Consider the following 21,831-nt stretch of genomic DNA (forward strand, 5'->3'; position numbering starts at 1 on the left):
GGACATAACACACATCCATGCCCGAGGCAGGATTCGAACCTGCGACCGTAGCAGTCTCGCGGTTCCGGACTGAAGCGCCTAGAACCGCACGGCCATCGCTGCCGGCGGGGTAAGTCAATTATTATCTGCAAAGTAGTTATAAAATTTTATTGTAATCAAATAGGAAACTTACAAGAAAAAACATTTTTCGACGTAGTCTCGTAGCGTTTCAACGTACTTGGTCCATCGTTGTACATGCTTCCTGATGCCCTCATAAAAGAAGGTTCTCGGTTGAGCTGCGAGCCAGGAATGCACCGCTTATTTCACTGCTTCGTCAGAGGCAAATCGACGGCCAGTTGCCGGCCGGAGTGGCCGTGCGGTTCTAGGCGCTACAGTCTGGAACCGAGCGACCGCTACGGTCGCAGGTTCGAATCCTGCCTCGGGCATGGCTGTGTGTGATGTCCTTAGGTTAGTTAGGTTTAATTAGTTTTAAATTCTAGGCGACTGATGACCTCAGAAGTTAAGTCGCATAGTGCTCAGAGCCATTTGAACCATTTTGACGGCCAGTTAATGCCTGTTTGAGTGGACCAAACAAGTGATAGTTAGAAGGTGCAAGATCGGAACTATATGGAGGATGATCCAGTACTTCAAATTTGAGTTTCTGGAGCCTTTCAGCATTGTAGGCAACAGTATGCGGACGGGCTTTGTCGTGCAACAACACAACACCTTTTGACAGCAGTCCTCGGCTTTAGCCTGGCAGTAAGCGTCCCCCTGTAACGTACACTGTTTATTGTTGTGCCCCTTTCCCCATGATGTACCAGTACTGGACCTTGTGCGTCCCAAAAAACCGTAAGCATCAGTCTTCCTGCGGACGGTTGGGTCTTGAACTTTTTCTTGCACGGCGAATTTGGATGTTTCCATTCCGTACTCTGACGTTTACTCTCCGGCTCGTAATGATGGATCCATGTTTCGTCACTAATAATGATCCTGTCTAACAAGTTATCCCCTTCGTTACCAAAGCGATCCAAATGTTTTTTGCAGATGTCCAAGCACGTTTGTTTATGCAACTGTGAGAGTTGTTTGGACTCATCTTGCACAAACTTCATGAAACCCAAGTCTGTTGTGGATAATTTCGTAGGCAGAACAGTGACTAATTTGCAGACGATGTCCTAGTTCGTCAATAGTTAATCGTCTGTCTAAGAGAATCATTTCACGTGAACGGTCAATGGTTTCTTCATTTGGTTGGTTGGTTGGTTGGTTGTTTGGGGGAAGAGACCAAACAGCGAGGTCATCGGTCTCATCGGATTAGGGAAGGATGCGTAAGGAAGTCGGCCGTGCCCTTTCAAAGGAACCATCCCGGCATTTGCCTGGAGAGATTTAGGGAAATCACGGAAAACCTAAATCAGGATGGCCGGACGCGGGATTGAACCGTCGTCCTCCCGAATGCGAGTCCAGTGTGCTAACCACTGCGCCACCTCGCTCGGTGTTTCTTCATTTGTGGCGGTAAACGGTCGTCCGGCTGCTTCATCGTGCGTAACACATGTGCGACCATTCCGAAATTTTTTAATCCATTCGTAGACACTCCGTTGTGGCAGAACACTGTTGCCGTACTGTACCGAAAGTCTTCGATGAATTTCAGCCCCTGATACGCCTTTCGACCACAAAAAAACGGATCACTGAACGTTGCTCTTCTTTGGTGCAAATAGAGACCGGAGCACCCATGATTAACAGCACGGCAGCGATAATGAAACTAACCTAGCAGCTTGAAAATTGCAAAGTTATAACAACAAATAAACAAAGCATGCGTCATCAACGTAAAACGACAGTACTCTCAAAATAAACAAAAATACAGTATAACTAAATTGCGGATAATAATTGACTTAACCTCGTATATGTAACTGCTCCACTGATTATTTGTTATCCCACTGTCTCGTGCTACCGTAAAATGTTATTGTGCTTACTAATACAAACATAACAAAGCAAAGAATGTATAACCATCACTTAAATGCTATAAACAGGGTATAATAAAAAGGTATGGCCAAATTTTGGGGAAACATTCTCCAACTGTAGAAGAAGAAAATATGTTATATAAACATGGGTCCGGAAACGTTTATTTCCGTGTTAGAACTCAGTTACTAAAACTGTTGAACACATTAATCATCTAGATTGAAACGAAGCGTCATCCATGAACAACACATTTGCTCTAAAGTGAGGGTTAACAGATTGTTGATTGAACCATTCACGGAAGTGTACCCTAGCACGAAAATCAGCTGCTGATAGTGCCCTCACGCACTATACATGGTGCGGATACAGCAGGTTCTTGTATAGCACTCTCCAGACAATCATGTGATCAACATTACTGGTTGCAGCTAACTGCCTTACGCTGTCATCGTCAACTGCACGAAGAGTTTCCTCCTTGAGTTGAGGTGTCATCGTCCTTACAATCGCGGGCAGTAAGCTTAAAAGGCCCAAGCTCCGTAAGAAGATGATCAGTTGTTTCGAATGTCCTTCTATAGGGTCAATGTCGTTCTGCCACAGCCAATTCAACCTGCTAACAAGCACACAGCAAATGGGCAACTGCTGACTCCTCATTTGAGTACACGTCCACTTCACTGTACTAAACAGTTGATGCTACGAGTTTTATGCTAGCGGAACAATGAAGTTAGTCGCATGTAAAGCAAGCAGTGGAGTGAGCCACCTGTCAACATTACCTTCGTCCATCTGAAACAAAAAACACTGGCGGTGCACCTAACAATTACAAAAGGGTGTTTTTGAACATTTGACGTAAAATACGGATAGTTGATGTGGAGCAACGAACACGATGGAATAATGGAGAAACTGAAAAAACTGCCACATTCATGGCCACATTCATTTCTCCGACCCTGCATGAACATATTATGACAATGTCCTTACATACCGAACCCTATGCAGTGCTATAAATGCCAGTGTTTTGGCCATACAACCATAAGCTGCGGAGGTGAAGCGACGTGCGGAAAGTGCAGAAAAGCAGCCCATGAGGCTGAGACTGACTGCCCATCACCGGCGACCTCCATCAACTGCTCTGGGAGCCACCCAATCTGGAGCCGAGACTGTCCTGTTTTTGCTGAGGAACGCAAAATACAGGAAATAAAAGTGACCAAGCGGATCCCCTTTGCCGAAGCCAAAAAAGAATATAAGGCGATGAAATCCCTTGTCTTTGCCGTTTCTTATTCTTCCATGCTACGGAAATCTATTCCCAAGGTGGACGCCTCGACATGACGACGTCCATCGTGCCACTACCCACCTGACTGTGTATACGTCAAGACAAAGCGGGTGAGGATAAAACAATGCAAGCAGCGGCCAACACCAGCGCCAGTTCCGTAGTGGGCATCAAGAAGACACAAAATGCAGAGTGCCTCTCAACGCCCCCTTTCCCCTTATCCTCGAAGGGACAGGATGTAGGGAAAGGATCACGACGTTCGAGTCAAAAGCTGTCCCAGGTGCCGTCCGTCATCATTCTGGCACGTCTGACTGATGAGGACACACCATGTAGATACCTAGGATCCAGGCAATCCCTCCAGTCCCCCCCCCCCCCCCCCACTCCCCAATCCACAAGTACTTCAGCTTCTCGGCGCAAAGATAGGGGTAAATGAAAACCATACCAATAAAAGGATTCCCATACTACAGTGGAACATGAATGGGTTCAGGAGGAGGAACTGAAACTCCCAGCACAGGCTTGCATTTACAAGAAACACATTTTAAAGATATTGACGTTCCTGCGCTATGGGGCCATATGCTGTACCACAAGGATGAACTATCGCCGGAAAGAGCCAAGGGGGGGGGGGGGTGGCGGTCGCTGTGTTTGTTTGTCACTATCGCACACCACTCCTCTGCCCTCCCCCTGGCTACTGACATGCAAGCAGTTGCAGTTGAAGCTATTGTCGGAGGATCACGGTTTGCTGGCTGAATTTACCTCCGCAAGATGCAACAGGCTGTGAGACTCTCACAAATCTTATAGAACAAATCCCTCGACCATTTTTCCGCCTGGGAGACTTCAATGCCCATCATGTCTTGTGGGGCTCGACATCTACTTGGCCTCAGGGTCGGATTTTGGAGAGCCTACGACATCTCACCAGTTGTGCATCCTCAACACAGGTACTCTCACTCATTTGTGCACTGCTACTGGGTCATTCTCGGCCATTTACCTCTCTTTCTGCTCTCCAGCCCTCGCCAACTCTGTTCAGTGGGAAGTTATTGATGACGTCCATTCCAGAGACCACTTCGCATTCACCACTGACTGGAGCACTACCGAAGAGAAGCCACCAACATGAACGGTCAGCAGGGTGAATGGTTAGCAGGGCTAACTGGACGCTGTTCAGCCAGGTGACTGTGTTTGAACATCGCAGCCGGCCGAAGTGGCCGTGCGGTTAAAGGCGCTGCAGTCTGGAACCGCAAGACCGCTACGGTCGCAGGTTCGAATCCTGCCTCGGGCATGGATGTTTGTGATGTTCTTAGGTTAGTTAGGTTTAACTAGTTCTAAGTTCTAGGGGACTAATGACCTCAGCAGTTGAGTCCCATAGTGCTCAGAGCCATTTTGAACATCGCAACAACGTCCAGGAATGAGTGGACCACATCATGCGAGTGATGCATCAAGCTGCTGACTTATCCATCCCAAAGTCCTCAGGTCATCTTAGGAGGCGACCTGTATCTTGTTGGACATATGAGTTTAGCCATTCGGGACAGGTGTGCGGCTCTTCAACGGTTTAAATGCTGCCCTACAGCAGACAACCTTAAAGCCTTTCGAGTCGCGAGAGCTAGGCTCGACGTGTAGTTAAGGAGAGCAAGAAAAGGTCATGGCAAGCGTTTCTGGACTCTATCAACCGTTCCACTTGTTATACGAAACTATGGGAAGCCATCAGGAGGATTTCCGGTAAACGCAGTCGTTTACAAATGGCAGCAGTGCTGAAACAGGGATGTCTACAAATAACACCCAGAGACATCGCTCAGACGCTTGCAGAGAATTTTGCACAAGCTACTGCCAATGCCAGTCAGGATCCGGCGTTTCGCCACTAGAGAGGGTTTAACACTGTTAAACACTGCATTCAGTCGGGAGAATCAATCGTGTGGACAATTTGTTCCTTTTACGAAAGATTGCGAATTCCAGATGTGTACGAAGCCTTTTTGGACGATTTAACACAGACTCAGTGATTGCAGGCTCTCTTAGACACAGCTGAAACTTCCCCACTAATTACAGGGCCAACGTGATCATCAAATGATTCAGAAAACTCATTCGTTCATTCACTCCAGAACAAAAAAAGTCACAAACCTTATTTATGAAGGAAATTGTGTATTAAATCCATCTCTATTACATGTCCAGATCTCCGGTGATTCCACGTCTTAATTTTTTTCCGTTTACAGTCTCTTTCTATTCAAACAAACCGCTAGCGGCACAAATGTTAATTGGCTCGCTTTAGCGAGAAGAAAAGCGGAATATGTATCTCTCAGAAACGCGTCAATCCCTCAATCGATACTCCAGAAGCTGTCCTAGTTACCCCTCTCTAACAACCATCGAGAATGCATATATGCATCTCTGTTATTTCAAAGAATAAACGCACTAGAAAATACTTTGGCGTCGTCGAGCTGTCGCCGCATATGTTACGAGAAAATCAGATCAGATACTTTTCCAAAGTGAATGAATGTGGATGGTTTGATTGACAATGATTAATTGGTGCGTGGTAGAGGGTATTTTCTGTGGGGACATTACAAGGGGAAACCTGGAATTCATATCCAACAGTCCTGAGACTTACAACTGTCCTCTCTCCATGTGGGAGCCAGTTGCAAAATGACTTTGTGGGCGATGTGGCCTATTTTACACCATATTTTAGTCCTACCTGAAGATGCTTTGCTGAGTGTATTTATATGTTTTGACGATGCCATTACGGGTTTATCACATTAGGAACATGGTGTAGAACAGATCTGAAGCTGGTCATTACTGACTGAAACCGGTCATCACCAAAGGAATTTATATTGTGATCAAAGACTGGAATAAAAAAAACATTTGACAGTACCTTGATCACTGTTTATATTCGCGGCTATGTCGCAGCTGGCGAGCTGGCATTGTTCAGCTTAGATCACTATCGGCAGAAGTTCTCTTCATAGCCAACGCAATTAACAGATAATCACAAGCCTTGTAGAAAGTTGGAAGTACAATTGAAATACTAACTAGAAATGATATCGGTAATAAACCTGTTACTTTTAGTACAAAATAATGCAACTGGATAGAGCAGAGCCATTTGAAAAAAAGCAGTAAATGGTACAAAGATAACCTGACTTGTAAAACGCTACCATGAATGACTGTAGTCGCAAAGTCGGAATTCAAATACGCTCAATAAGTGTAAAGCACGAAACAACTATGGATAATATGGGCATACAAATGAAAGTACTATTAAAATTCATAACTGGGTAATTCTTTTATGAACACACTATACTGTCTCCTATAACAGTAGGGAGATTTATTTTTTTAAACACCGCGTACGGTCTCGTATCTCGTTGAATGTTGTGTTGAATATAAAGTCCCTTTGACGTTCTTATTATGAGCGTATCTGTTGAAATTACGAAATACGGCAACAGTTTGCTTTTTCATCAACATCATCCTTGTCCGGAAGCTTGTTCTACGAACATGAAAATCTGTGGGGATTAGTAGTGACTATTAAATGATAAAGAGTTCGTTAACTTTTTAGTATTTTTTATTCTTCTTTCACGCATTGTAAATTTTCGATTGCCAGCATGCACTCATATATGCTAGTTTTATATGCTAAATTCATTAGAAGTCGCAGTAATAACTAATCCAATTATTCTTCCACAAAATGGCGGCTGATACAAATAATTATCCAGAACTAATCTCTGAAATCGTCAGCGAGTTCAAAGAGAGGATGAAAACTGCTCGATCAGAGATGTACATCGCTGCCTTGCTAAGAATCACAGAGGGCAGTATGTTGAAAACCAGGTGTGGCTATAAAACAACAGGACTGTTGCTGTAAACCATTTTATTTCAAAAACGTACATGTTTAGTTATTGTCACCATAACATATTTCCCTCTTCTATCCCTACAACGCTACATGCAAATTTTCCATTGATGGAAACGGTGTTGGAAATCTTCCCCTGTGAGCTCGATGATGACACATGACGCTTTTCTTTCACTGCTTCAAGAGACTGAAATCTTTTCCCTTTTAATACAGATTTGACCTACGGAAATAGCTAAAAGTCACTTGGTGTTATGTCATGCGAATACGGTGGGTGATCCAAGAGTAGGAAACAACAGTAGAAAATTCTTAACAGAGAATGCGGTATAAGCCGGTGCGTCGACTTGATGCAGAACCCATGACTTATTCTTCCACAATTCGGGTAGTTTTTCTTTTCTTATTTTTTCGCGGAGTTGAGGTGGAGTTCAGTAGGAACTCCAAGGTAGTAATATTGGTTAATAATTTGACCTTCAGGAACCCGGTGGAGATACACAACTGCATGAATATCGAAAAAAAAAATCAACATAGGTTTAGATCGTGATTTGCTCATTCGAGCTTTTTTCGCTCTCGGTGAACTAGGACCCTTACAGCGCATGGATTGGTACTTAGTTTCTGGATCATAACCGAAAAACGAAGATTCGTCACATGTTATCACTCTTTCCAAGAAATTACGATGATTTTCAATGGTATTCAAAGTGTCAGAACAAATATTTTCAAGTGCTTCTTTTGGCTTGATTGTGAGAATTTTCGGCACCAGTTTCGCACACGCTTTTCCCATGTTAAATTGGTTATGTGAAATTTGCCTCACGCATTCTTTCCCAGCTCCTTCAGTTACAGCATTCGATCGATACTCAGCCGACGGTCAGATCGAATCAAATTACCTACATTTTCGATATTTTCACGCACTTTTGCTGTTGAAGGGTGTCTTGGACGTGAGTCATCTTCAACGTCTTCTCGGCCACCTTGGAAAAGCTTAAACCACTCAAAAACTCGCGTAGGTGATAATCAGTCTTCTCTATATTCTTCTTTTAGTAACAGATAGGTTTCAGTAGCAGTTTTGCAAGTGTCATGTGAAACTTAGCGCCAATTCGTTGCTGTATTGTTACAATAACAGCTCTTACACAAACGAAAGCCACGGCCATAGTGATTTGTCTTCAGACGCCAGAGATCCCGCATTCGGATGAGAAGACTTCACTCTTAACAATTATCGGTCTTTCATCTTTGCTGGATGCGTACTTACTCTGTGACAGCCTCAGTCCAGCTATTTCATAGCCATACCTCGTATGTCGCAATAAAACTACTTTTCATACATTGGAGTCTTTAAAATAAACATGAGATGTTATACACTGAAGAGCCAAAGAAACTGTTACACTTGCCTACTATCGTGTAGGGACCCCGCGAGCACGCAGAAGCGCCACAACACGATATGGCATGGACTAATGTCTGAAGTAGTGCTGGAGCGAAATGACATCATGAATCTTGCAGGGCTTTCCATAAATCCGTAAGAGTATGAGGGGGTAGAGATCTCGTCTGAACAGCACGTTGCAAGGCATACCAGATATGCTCAATAATGTTCATGTCTAGGGTGTCTGGTGACCAGCGGAAGCGTTTGAACTCAGAAGAATGTTCCTGGAGCCACTCTGTAGCAATTCTGGACGTGTGAGTTGTAGCATTGTCCTGTTGGAATTGCCCAAGTTCGTCGGAATGCATAATGGACACGAATGGATGCAAGTGATGAGACAGGACACTTACGTACGTGTCACCTGTCAGAGTAGTGTCAGGGGTCCCATGTCACTCCAACTGCACACGTCCAAACCCAGTACAGAGCCTCCACCAGCTTGAACAGTCCCCTGCTGACATGGAGGGTCCATGGATTCATGAGGTTGTCTGCATACCCGTACACGTCCATCCGCTCGATACAATTTGAAACGAGACTCGTCCGATCAGGCAACATATTTCCAGTCATCAGCAGTCCAAGGTCGGTGTTGACGGGCCCAGGCGAGGCGTAAAGCTTTATGTCGTGCAGTAGTCAAGGGTACACGAGTGGGTCTTCGGCTCAGAAAGCCAGTATCGATGACGTTTCGCTGAATGGTTCGTACACTGATACTTGTTGATGGTCAAGCTTTGAAAGCTGTAGCAATTTGCGGTAGGGTTGCATTTCTGTCACGTTGAACGATTCTCTTCAGTCGTCGTTGGTCTCGTTCTTGCAGGATCTTTTTCCGGCCGCAGCAATGTCGGAGATTTGATGTTTTAGCAGATTCCTGATATTCATGGTACACTCGTGAAACGGTCGTTCGGGAAAATCCCCACTTCATCGCTGCCTCGGAGATGCCATGTCCCATCGCTCATGCGCCGACTGTAAGACCACGTTAAAACTCACTTAAACCTTGATAACCTGGCATTGTAGCAACAGTAACCGATCTAAGAACTGCGCCAGAAACTTGTTACCTTGTATATGCGTTACCGACAGCACCGCCGTATTCGGCCTGTTTACATGTCTGTGTATTTGAATACGCGTGCCTATACCAGTTCCTTTGGCGCTTCAGTGTAGTAATGACGTGTAACACATCAAAAAAAGTTTTGCGTCACCGCTCTGCTGAGAGTTCCGAAACCTATACAGAAAATTGGAATAGAGATCAATATAAACATCATTTCCGCCCTTTTTATTGCTCACGAAAACCACATATTGCGTGTTGTACCACCATACAGCGAGACCTGCAGAGGTGGTATCCAGATTGCTATACACACCAGTACCTCTAATACCCAGCAGCACGTCTTCTTGCATTGATGCGTGCCTGTATTCGTCGTGGCATACTGTCCACAAGTTCATCAAGCACTGTTGGTCCAGATTGTCAACGGCGGTTCGGCGTAGGTCGCTCAAAGCGGCTGGTGGGTCACGTCGTCCATAGACAGCCTTTTTCAGTCCATCCTAGCTAGACCTTTTCGATAGGGTTCATGTCTGGAGAACATGCTGGCCACTCTAGTCGAACGATGTCGTTATCCTAATGGAAGTCATTCACAAGATGTGCACGATGGGGGCGCGAATTGTCGTCCATGAAGATGAATGCCTCGCCAATATGCTGCCGATGTGCTTGCACTATCGGGTGGAGGGCGGCATTTACGTGTCGTACAACTGTTACGGTGATTTCCATGACCTCCAGTGGTGTACTTCGGCCCCACATAATGCCACCCCAAAACATCAGGGAACCTCCACTTTGCTTCACTCGCTGGACAATGTGTCTAAGGCGTTCAGACCGGGTTGCCTCCAAACACGTCTCCGACTATTGTCTGGTTGAAGGCATATGCGACACTCATCGGTGAAAACGTGATGCCAACCCTGAGATGTCCATTCGGCATGTTGTTGGGCCCATCTGTACCGCGCTGAATGGTGTCGTCGTTGCAACGATGGACCTCGCCATGGACGTCGGGAGTGAAGTTGCGCATCATGCAGCCTATTGCGCACAGTTTGAGTCGTAACACGACGTCCTGTGGCTGCACGAAACGCGTTATTCAACATGGTGGCGTTGCTGTCAGGGTTCCTCCGAGCCATAATCCGTAGGTAGCGGTCATCCATTGCAGTAGTAGCCCTTGGGCGGCCTGAGAGAGGCATGTCATCGACAGTTCGTCTCTCTGTATCTCCTCCATGTCCGAACAATATGGCTTTGGTTCACTCTGAGATGCATGGACATTTCCCTTTTTGAGAGCCCTTCCTGGCACAGAGTAACAATGCGGACGTGATAGAGCCGCGGTACTGACCGTCTAGCCATGGTTGAACTACAAACAACACGAGCCGTGTACGTCCTTCCTGGTGGAACGACTGGAATTGATCGGCTGTCGGACCCCCTCCGTCTCATAAGCGCCGCTCATGCATGGTTGTTTGCATCTTTGGGAGGGTTTAGTGACATCTCTGAACACTGAAAGGGACTGTGTCTGTGATACAATATCCACAGTCAACGTCTATCTTTAAGAGTTCTGGGAACCGGGGTGATGCAAAACTTTTTTTGATGTGTGTATTTCATATTGGACGTAACTGCGTGTTGCAGAACGTGGTGTGGACCAGAGTGGACAGGTCCGGCAGCTCGAGCCGCATCCACAGCCAGGGCCACCTGTGGCCGCGCCCGCTGCCCGGCGGCTCAGCCCTGCTGGTGGACCGCGCCTCGCCGCTCGACGTGGGCCTCTACCGCTGCCTCGCCACCGCCCTGCACCCCCGCTCCGGGCCCGTCACCGTCTTCCAGGACGTCCACTTCCAGCCCTACTTCTAACCACAGCCGGACAGCCCAGTCCAATGCTGCCGAACCAGAGAACCGTTCTGACTTTACTGAAGCAGTCGCTATGCTGGGCTAAATGCTATGTGGTGCTGCCAATTACTAACGTCCCTCTGTTGTCACTCTGTCGCGAAGTTTGCTTCAGCTACTCACTGCCTCGAAATCTCTACTAAACATCCTGGGACTATTCAAAAACAAACGATGAATTACAATGTCGTTGCGTGTCTAGTGAATGGGCTCTTTCCGTGATGTTCACACCAGAATTCTCATAGTCGGAGCTACTGAGCGCATATTAAGTTAACGTCGCCGCTTTGCGCTAATACTTGTTTAATTTTAGCTGCAGAGATCCAGTGAAGTAAGAGATTCCATCACCATCACCCTGGACATCTACTTGCATGTACTTTAAGGGGGGTAGGACGTCAAACGGGCCGACTTGGAGCAGGAGAGTCACCACAGGACGTTTTAATTTCTACTGTCTATACTTTTACAAACAAATTCATAAAACTTTGTCACCATGACCAGGAACGGTTGAGGACTCACACTCATCGCAGTGGAGGTTCAAAAACGTAGCAAAATATCTTTTTTTTACATGTGAAATTTCATCATTTTTTCTCTTATTACTGGCTGCATTTGTTCCTATAGGTACACTTTCCTTCCTAAGCAAAAGAGATTCTTCGATGAATTTTTCATAGCATACAAACAGCAGTTACAGGTATATGAAACTCTAGAATTTTCCAAATCTATTACAAAACTGTGGAAAAAATAGAGATAATTAACTATAAAACTTGAGTTTTTTCTAAACATGAAGTTTAAAATGTAACAGTTCATTCATTTTTTCATAAATTAAATAACTTTTAGAGTTTCATACACCTGTAACTATGGCTTGTATGCTGTGCAAAAGTCATCGAAGAATCTCTCTTACTTTGGAAGAGAAGTGTACCTATAGCAACAAATGCAGCCAGTAGTAGGTGAAAAAAATGATGAACTTTCACATGTAAAAAAAAAGTGTTTTGTTACGTTTTTGAGCTTCCAATGCTATCGGTATGAATCCTGAATCCTTCCTGGTCATGCTGTTAAAGTTTTATGAATTTATTTGTAAAAGTATAGACAGTGGAAATTAAAATGTCCTGTGGCGCCTCTCCTGCTTCAAGTCGGCCCGTTTGACGTCCTACCCCCCTTAACCGCTGATTGTCAACGGCTGTTCTGTCTGTGAAACTACAGCTGTTAATGGAGCTAATCTGATCAGCATGGAAAGAACTTAAGCTGTACCTCGTATTCTAATGTATCCGAATAAGGTTCTTGTGTCCTTAAGAATGTGTTCCGCTCACACGCTAAAGTAAAGCTGCACAACAGGTTCTATATTTATACATCACTGTAAATAGACTCTCCAACGCTCAGTTGGATATTAAATTTATTTGCAATTTCCAAATACCAAGTAGTTTGATTTGAATTCTGCCTTCTTCCTCTAATTGAATTTTGTTCGTTTTATTTTTGATTTGTCATTTTTTTTCAGCTCACGGAATTTTCACAAAGCGTTGCTATCGTCATCACTCTGCAGATGCAACCACTAGCACATCAGAAGTGCGAGAAGCTTGACAGAGTGCAGACCACTTTAGTTAACCCATTTCTCCCCAGTGTTGTTTTCTCAAAATGCAGTCAAAGTGAACATATTATACAAAACTCATCATACCTCTTTGAAAAGGCATTCACAAGTTCTCTCTGTTTTTTATATTTCACTATTAGTATCAAACTTGGCGAGAAAAATAAGTTACTGAAAACTTCGTGTCGCGTTTTCGCAAGACTGGGAAGAAATGGGTTAATGTTGTTACAGTAATATTTACATAGGACAAGTTTCCTATTTCCGGACTTGAGTGTTACATTACACAACACAATCCAAATATTCTCTTGTTTTTGTTGCCGTTATCAATCCGAAGTCTGATTTGATGCTCCTCTTATGAAAATTTCTTCATCTCTGCATAACTAATTCAACCTGTCTCTACAATGCCGGAGAAATTGGTACACTGCGATAGACGACATCGATTTAGATCCGATGACGGTATATGCCACTCGGGGGATAGTAGATGTAGTGAAAATGGTTTCAACGTCGTCCGCGAACAGACTGCGTAGTGGAATAGCTACCAGAGCGCCATGTTGGCCTACCCTTTAGTAGGGAATGCTCACACCCAGAAGGCTCACTATGGTCCAAATGTGCGAAGCAAGCAACCGTGCCACGGAATACACTCGTGCTTCCGACAGCCAGCTTAGCGTGTATGAAAGAGATCAAATTGTGTCCATCAGATTGGCAGGTTGGTCCTTCTAAAGAACTGCCACACAAGTTAGACGTGCTGCGTCAGTTGTGCAGCGATCCTGGTATTGCTGATCACGCGAACATTCACACACCTCCAGACGATGTTCTGACGTTCCACGCAGCACAGACGCCCGCCAGGATAATCGAGTTGTAAGATCAGCAGTGGCAGACCGTACAGCTACCATATCACAGATAAGAGGACTTGAGACGTGTCAACACGAACTGTTGCGAACCGGTTATTAGGCGCCGGCCGCTGTGGCCGAGCGGTTCTAGGCGCTTCAGTCCGGAACCGCCTGACTGCTGCGGTCGCAGGTTCGAATCCTGCCTCGGTAATGGATGAGTGTGATGGCCTTAGGTTAGTTAGGTTTAAGTAGTTCTAAGTTCTAGGGGACTGATGACCGCAGATGTTAAGTCCTGTAGTGCTCAGAGCCATTTGAACCATTTGGTTGTTAGGCATGGGACTACGGGCACGCACACCTCCAACCCGTCTTCCATTCATGCTGTTAGCATCGACGTGTACGCTTAACTGATGCCATCAGAGGATCACGTGGAAGGTGAAATGGCGCGCAGTGGTCTTCAGTAATGAAAGTAGAGTTTGCCTACACGCAAGTGATGGTAGTTTGTGCGCACGACGTAGAACTGGTGAGCGCTGTCTCGCAGTGTGCTTTAGTCCAAGATACAGTGGCGTGCGATAAGTTACAAGTCTCGCTCACCTTTGGTGTTTCTAAAGCAGAAGCTAACAGCGCTCGCTACGTGCAGAATGTTGTTAGATCCGTTCTTTTGTGTTTTCGCAACAGGCATGTGATGTGTTGTTCCAATACAAGGTGATGCACGAAGATATGCAAATATTTTAACATGTTATTCTACAAGTAGAACTAAAGGAAAAAATACGTATAAACATAGGAACGCAAATGTTTAGTTTCGGAGTTACGATTGGTAAAAGATTTTGCCTGAAATTTAGCAACTTCGCTAATATGAAGCCATCACAAAAACTGTACGAGGTTAAAATAAAGCACGATTTCCATTTACTTCGTTCTTATTGGTCTGGTGAATCTAATAAAACATGTCAGACGTGTATGTGCAGTAGTTTTCCAGAACATCCAGAGAAGCAAAGATTATTATACAAGCAAATTTGTTTACTTTCCATTAAGAATGTAAAAACGCTTATGTCATTGTTGGCAACCGTTGGTGAGTTGTTTCAGTCATTTTCTAACCTTGTAACGAGTTAGTTTTCTGTATTGTTCAGTGAAAGAACATAATAACAACAGTGTATTTAAGTGAAACCACATAGTAACTGTTGTAGATTGTAGATTAATTATGGAATAGGGATGCCTTTCAAATTTACGTCAGAGGAATACGCTGATATGGCGTTTATTTACGGCAAATGTGATGATAATGCAACGGCTGCAGTTAACGAATATCGCGTACGTTATCCAACTCGGAGGATTCGGACTGCACGAACCATTAGTGGAGTATTTCGAATGTTACGGGAGACAGGTTACCCACATAGCGTTCATAATCAGTACGAGCGCTCGATACGTGAAGACGATGATGAGGATATTATGGATGCTGTTCAACGCAGCCCGGATACCAGTACATGACGCATCTCTCAAGGATTAGGCATTTCACAGTCTAACGTATGGCTTACACTAGAGTATAATAATCTGTATCCTTACCATAAACAAAAAGTGCGTCATTTACATCCGGGAGATCCTGCCCTCCGCATGGAATTGTGCAACTGGTTAAATACTAATCGGCAGTTACGCAAATACATTTCATTTACTGATGAGGCACTGTTTACTCGAGAAGGTATGAACTATTTACTTAATGAGTACGTATGGTCTGAAGCAAACCCACATGCAACAGTGCAATGCAATTTCCAGCAACGATTTAGCATAAATGTGTGTTGTGGTACTATCAACACACTCTTTATTAGACCATTCATTTTCCTAGGGCGTCTAACTGGCGAGACGTACTTACAATTCCTTCAAGAAGAAATGCCCCGCTTGCTCGAAGGTGTTCCACTTGCTACGCAATTGCAAACGTAGTTTCAACATGACGGCGCGCCTCCACATTTCACCAACGCCTTTACTATACATTTAAATGAACATTTTCCCCAGAAATGGATTGGTCGTGGTGATACACGTCTGTGGCCACCCAGTTTGCCCGATTTGACACCAATGGATTTTTGTGTGTGGGGATGGATGGAAGACATAGTTTATGAGGACAAAGTCAATACACGTGAGGCATCACTTGCTCGCATTATGAATGCAACAAACGAAATTAAGGACAACGCTGTGAAACTGAAATGAGCAACAAAATCTGTACATACACGTGCAGCTAAATGCATTGAACTCGGTGGAGAGATTTTTGAACGTTTGCTCTGAATGTATTGAGAAACTCTATGTACACTGTATAACTTCCTTAACACTGAGCTTCGTTTTCGCCGGTTTAGCATGAATTCACGTGTGCTATGCTATTAATAAAAGCAGATTACCTGACACATTCATACAGTTCCAGTTAACGTTATTACCGTCATTTTTCCAAAATTAAATTCCCTACAACTTCAGTTGAAAACTTTGTGCAATTGCCTGGAATTTAAAAAAACGAATTGGGCCAAGTAGTTAATAAATTAAAAAATTTACGAAATTACTTCTTTGCTTCTCTGGATACTCTGGAAAACTACTGTAGATACACGTCTGTGACATGTTTTATTAGATCCCCCAGATCAATAACAACAACAAAAAATGTAAATCATGCTTTACTTTAATCTCGTACAGTTTTGTGGTGGCTTCATGCTAGCGAAGTTGCTAAATTTCAGGCAAAATCTTTTATTAGCCGTAACTCCAAAACTAAACATTTACGGACCTATGTTTATACGAACTTTTTTCTTTAGTTTCACTTGTAGAACAATATATTAAAATATTTGCATATCTTCGTGAATCACCCTGTATACTAATGTTCCCCATAACTGCCCGTGAAACTCAACGAGCTCAGCAAGACGAGCGGCAACTTTCCTGGACAGCACAGCCTCCAGACTTGGCTGCAATCGAGTACGTGTGGGATATGATGGGACAAGAAACGACTCATGAGACTCGTCAACCAACAACTCTTACAGAACTACATGAACGGGTCGAACAGGCATGGCGTAATGTATCCCAGAACAGTATTCGCCATCTGTACAATTGAGCGGATGTCAGACTCAGTGCCTGCACTGCCGCCCGTGGAGACTACGACACGTACTAATAGGGGTGTTTCACCGTGTGTCGATACCTGCTACCTCAGAACCACTTGTGCTATTGATCTGTAAATGTAATTATTTTCATGTACACCATATGCACTGTTGCAACAATACATCTTGAGTGAAATGGAAATCTCTAAAAGAGTGTACTAATTTTTCTTTTCTGGAGGTGCATTTGTGTCCGCTTTTTGTAATCGTTCCTTGGTCTCCCCCTACAGTTTTTACCCCGCACACTTCTCTCCATTGACAAAGCGACGATCAGTTGATTCTTCAGGATGTGACCTATCAACCGATCCCTTCTTTTAATCCAGTTGTGACATATATTTTTTCCCTAATTCTGTCCAGCACCTTCTGATTAGTTTTCAGATTGACTGAACTAATCCTTAGCATTAGTCTGCTGCAGCACATTTCAAAAGCTTCTGTTTTCTTCTTCCTGTGTGTTTATCGCCCACGTCACACCTCTGTGAAAACCTACGCTACCGACAACAAGTGCTTTGTGACAGAGGAAACGTGGGAGTGTAATGTGACTAGGGGCTCTGTTGGCGTAAATACTTAATATGTTTTAGACGCATTTATCAACAACATGACTGAGCAAGTCAGAGCACAGGAGCAAAATTAAAACACAATCCAATAAATACACATTGTGTCTTATCTAACATAACATGCCCCTCAAAACCCCTCAAATACACGAAGCTTTACAATAACAAGGAGGGCACAAAACAATAGACAACCCGAGCAATAATAACAAAAAAAAAATGTTAAAATGTGTGTGAGTTTCTGCTAAGGTCATCGGTCCCTAGACTTACGCACTACTTAAACTTATTCTAAGACCAGCCGGCCGAAGTGGCCGTGCGGTTAAAGGCGCTGCAGTCTGGAACCGCGAGACCGCTACGGTCGCAGGTTCGAATCCTGCCTCGGGCATGGATGTTTGTGATGTCCTTAGGTTAGTTAGGTTTAACTAGTTCTAAGTTCTAGGGAACTAATGACCTCAGCAGTTGAGTCCCATAGTGCTCAGAGCCATTTGAACCATTTGAACCAAGAACAACACACACACACACCCATGCCCGAGAGAAGACTCGAATCTCCGGCGGGAGGGTTCAAATGGCTCTGAGCACTATGGGACTTAACTTCTGAGGTCATCAGTCCCCTAAAACTTAAAATTACTTAAACCTAACTGACCTAAGGACATAACACACATCCATGCCCGAGGCAGGATTCGAACCTGCGACCGTGGCGATCGCGCGGTTCCAGACTGACGCGCCTAGAACCGCTCGGCCACACCGGTCGGCCCGGCGGGAGGGGTCGGGCAATCCGTGACATGGCGCCTCAAACCGCACGGCCACTCCGCGCGGCGCAATAATAACCATACAAGCTGGAAGGAATAACAGAATCATTGATATTGCAGTGCTCTAGCTTAGAACAGAAAATACAAAATAAACCAGCTACAGAAGACGCACAAACGACCGAAACTAATACAAATTCCGCTAAACGATAAATATATAATTAAATGATAAAGATAATTAGAGCACACAGAAGAAGCGTAACCAGAGCTGGCGAAGCCACCAAACAAATCGGACCTGAAACTCAAAAACATGGTAGTTTATATATCAGAAAGGTAAATCAGTCAAGTACACCTGACAATAAAATAAGATACAGGGTCCAATTCGCCTAGTACCTTCTCCTTGTCAGTCTTATTTCAGATAACAACAATAAGTCTTACAGCGACCCCGCCTCTATGACAATGCAACAACTGGCACAGCTAAATCTGAAACGCTGTCAGAAGCAGTCGTCTGTGCACAAGTATCTCCGCCTTTCACAATCGTTATGCCACTCTTCTTGTGCATCGCCTTTCGAGAGCACACACCACAGTCCAACTCTACTTGAGTCTCTTCAAAAGAGTGGAATTCCTCCAAGCCCGCACTAATATGGCGAGCATCACAAAAGCTCTATCACCTCTGCGCTTGCTAGTTTTTTGAATATGGGCATCACAGAATACAGGAGTGAGATGTTGTTCAAAATGGCTCTGAGCACTATGGGACTTAACATCTATGGTCATCAATCCCCTAGAACTTAGAACTACTTAAACCTAACTAACCTAAGGACATCACACAACACCCAGCCATCACGAGGCACAGAAAATCCCTGACCCCGCCGGGAATCGAACCCGGGAACCCGAGCGTGGGAAGCGAGAACGCTACCGCACGACGTGAGATGTTGTCTTTGGGTCTGGCTACGATTATCCGTTGAAGCGGGTCTATCGCAGTATAAAAAGTGGAGAAAAACGTTTGAAGAATAGCGGGCAGACGGGAGAAAGTGCCATGGCAAGCGCCATGGGGAAAAAAACCTCCACGACTGTCTTGAAGGGTAGTAAGAGCAGTAGCGCAATTCTTGCTATCTGCGACAGACCACGCAAGGGTAGGCTAAGTCAGTAGTCGGTATCATGTAGTTCGATAGCATGGTCATAGTCATCTGCTCACCTAAAGAGATCAGTCCGAATCTGTGCGAGAGTGCAATATGCTGCTGTGGGCCCCCTCTGCAGTGTTGTGTCAGTTATTTGGCGCAGCAGCAGGCCCAGATTGGCTGCAGCTTCGTCCCCCAGCGTCGTCTTCTTGCAGCTGCGGGCCATAGTAGCAAGTCAGGCGGTGAGGCTCGAGCACTGCAGCCTTCATTGCATTCTATGACCGGGAGGCCTTTTTGGGCAGTTTGCTCTCATCCTGTCGTCGTTACTCATTTGGCACCACCCAGGAGTCACGTGTGACTTAGGGTATGTCACGGACGCGAGTAACCTTGCCCAATCTCCAGATTGTGACTGTGGAGCCGCCCTGCAAACAATTAATCAATTTGTTGGTGAATGCCCGAAACGAGCCTTCGGAGGATCAATGAATGACATCCACCATGCATCACCTGAAGGGCACAACTGGATCAACAGATTGGACTTAGAAATACAAGAACTTGCGTAATGTGTAGATAATTTAGCATAATACACTACTGGCCATTAAAATTGCTACACCACGAAGATGACATGCTACAGACGCGAAATTTAACCGACAGGAAGAAGATGCTGTGATACGCAAATGATCAGCTTTTCAGAGCATTCACACAAGGATGGCGCCGGTGGCGACATCCACAACGTACTGACATGAGGAAAGTTTCCAACCGATTTCTCATACACAAACAGCAGTTGATCGGCGTTGCCTGGTGAAACGTTGTTGTGATGCCTCGTGTAAGGAGGAGAAATGCATACCACCACGTTTCCGACTTTGACAAAGGTCGGATTGCAGCCTATCGCGATTGCGGTTTATCGTATCGCGACATTGCTGCTCGCTTTGATCGAGATCCAATGACTGTTAGCAGAATATGGAATCGGTTAGGTTAGTGTTGTTTCACGTCCCGTCGACAACGAGGTCATTAGAGACGGAGCGCAAGCTCGGGTTAGGGAAGGATGGGGAAGGAAATCGGCCGTGCCCTTTCAAAGGAACCATCCCGGCATTCGCCTGAAACGATTTAGGGAAATCACGGAAAATCTAAATCAGGATGGCTGGAGACGGGATTGAACCGTCGTCCTCCCGAATGCGAGTCCAGTGTGCTAACCACATATTGAATCGGTGGGTTCAGGAGGGTAATATGGAACGCCGTGCTGAATCCCAACGGCCTCGTATCACTAGCAGTCGAGATGACAGCCATCTTATCCGCATGGCTGTAACGGACCGTGCAGCCACGCCTCGATCCCTGAGTCAACAGATGGGGACGTTTGCAAGAAAACAACAATCTGCACGAACAGTTCGACGACGTTTGCAGCAGCACGGACTATCAGCTCGGAGACTGTGGCTGCGGTTACCCTTGACGCCGCATCACAGACTGGAGCGCCTCCGATGGTGTACTCAACGACGAACCTGGGTCCACGAATGGGAAAACGTCATTTTTTCGGATGAATACAGGTTCTGTTTACAGCGTCATGGTGGTCGCATCCGTGTTTGGCGACATCGCGATGAACGCACATTGGAAGCGAGGATTCGTCATCGCCATACTGGCGTATCACCCGGCGTGATGGTATGGGGTGCCATTGGTTACATGTCTCAGTCACCTCTTGTTCGCATTGACGGCACTTTGAACAGTGGACGTTACATTTCAGATGTGTTACGACCCGTGGCTCTGCCCTTCATTCGATCCCTGCGAAACACTACATTTCAACAGGATAATGCACGACCGCATGTTGCAGGTCCTGTACGGGCCTCTCTGGGTACAGAAAATGTTCGACTTCTGCCCTGGCCAGCACATTCTCCAGATCTCTCACCAATTGAAAACGTCTGGTCAATGGTGGCCGAGCAAGTGGCTCGTCAGAATACGCCAGTTACTACTCTTGATGAACTGTGGTATCGTGTTGAAGCTGCATGGGCAGCTGTACCTGTACACGCCATCCAAGCTCGATTTGACTCAATGCCCAGGCGTATCAAGGCCGTTATTACGGCCAGAGGTGGTTGTTCTGGGTACTGATTTCTCAGGATCTATGCACCGAAATTGTGTGAAAATGCAATCACATGTCAGTTCTAGTATAATATATTTGTCCAATGAATACCCGTTTATCATCTGCATTTCTTCTTGGTGTAGCAATTGTAAAGGCCAGTAGTGTACTTTGAACATTTGATTCTGTACATGTATTTTGCTAGTCATTTCTTACACTGTATACTCTTAAAATTATGTATTTGATCCAAGCTTTGTATCATCATGCAACAAATAATAATAAAAATCTACTGCGTGGTCCTCCCGTTTGGTGAGAGTCGTCGTGGCCGAGTGGTTCTAGGCGCTACAGTTGGAACCGCGCGACCGCTACGGTCGCAGGCTCGAATCCTGTCTCGGGCATGGATGTGCGTGATGTCCTTAGGTTAGTTAGGTTTACGTAGTTCTAAGTTCTAGGGGACTGATGACCTCAGAAGTCAAGTCCCATAGTGCTCAGAGCCATTTTAACCATTTTGAGGGTCGTCGATGTTAACTCTTGCCTGCGAGAGCCTCTTCAGTGGGAAGCAGAAGCTGCTAACC

The 21,831-nt window shown here is 45.1% G+C and overlaps 1 protein-coding gene across 1 annotated transcript in view; it reads left to right on the top strand.

The window, feature by feature from the left end:
• The window catches only part of LOC126252015 (uncharacterized), a 62,535-nt gene extending 49,910 nt beyond the window's left edge, over window positions 1–12,625 (top strand). The window contains exon 4 of the mRNA XM_049952799.1: window positions 11,024–12,625. Within this exon, the coding sequence (XP_049808756.1) occupies window positions 11,024–11,242 (219 nt within the window). The 3' untranslated portion in view covers window positions 11,243–12,625. The remainder of the gene's footprint in view (window positions 1–11,023) is intronic.
• The last annotated feature ends 9,206 nt before the right edge of the window (window positions 12,626–21,831 follow it).

The sequence above is a fragment of the Schistocerca nitens genome, chromosome 4, assembly GCF_023898315.1.
Source record: "Schistocerca nitens isolate TAMUIC-IGC-003100 chromosome 4, iqSchNite1.1, whole genome shotgun sequence".
Taxonomy (NCBI): Eukaryota; Metazoa; Arthropoda; class Insecta; order Orthoptera; family Acrididae; genus Schistocerca; species Schistocerca nitens.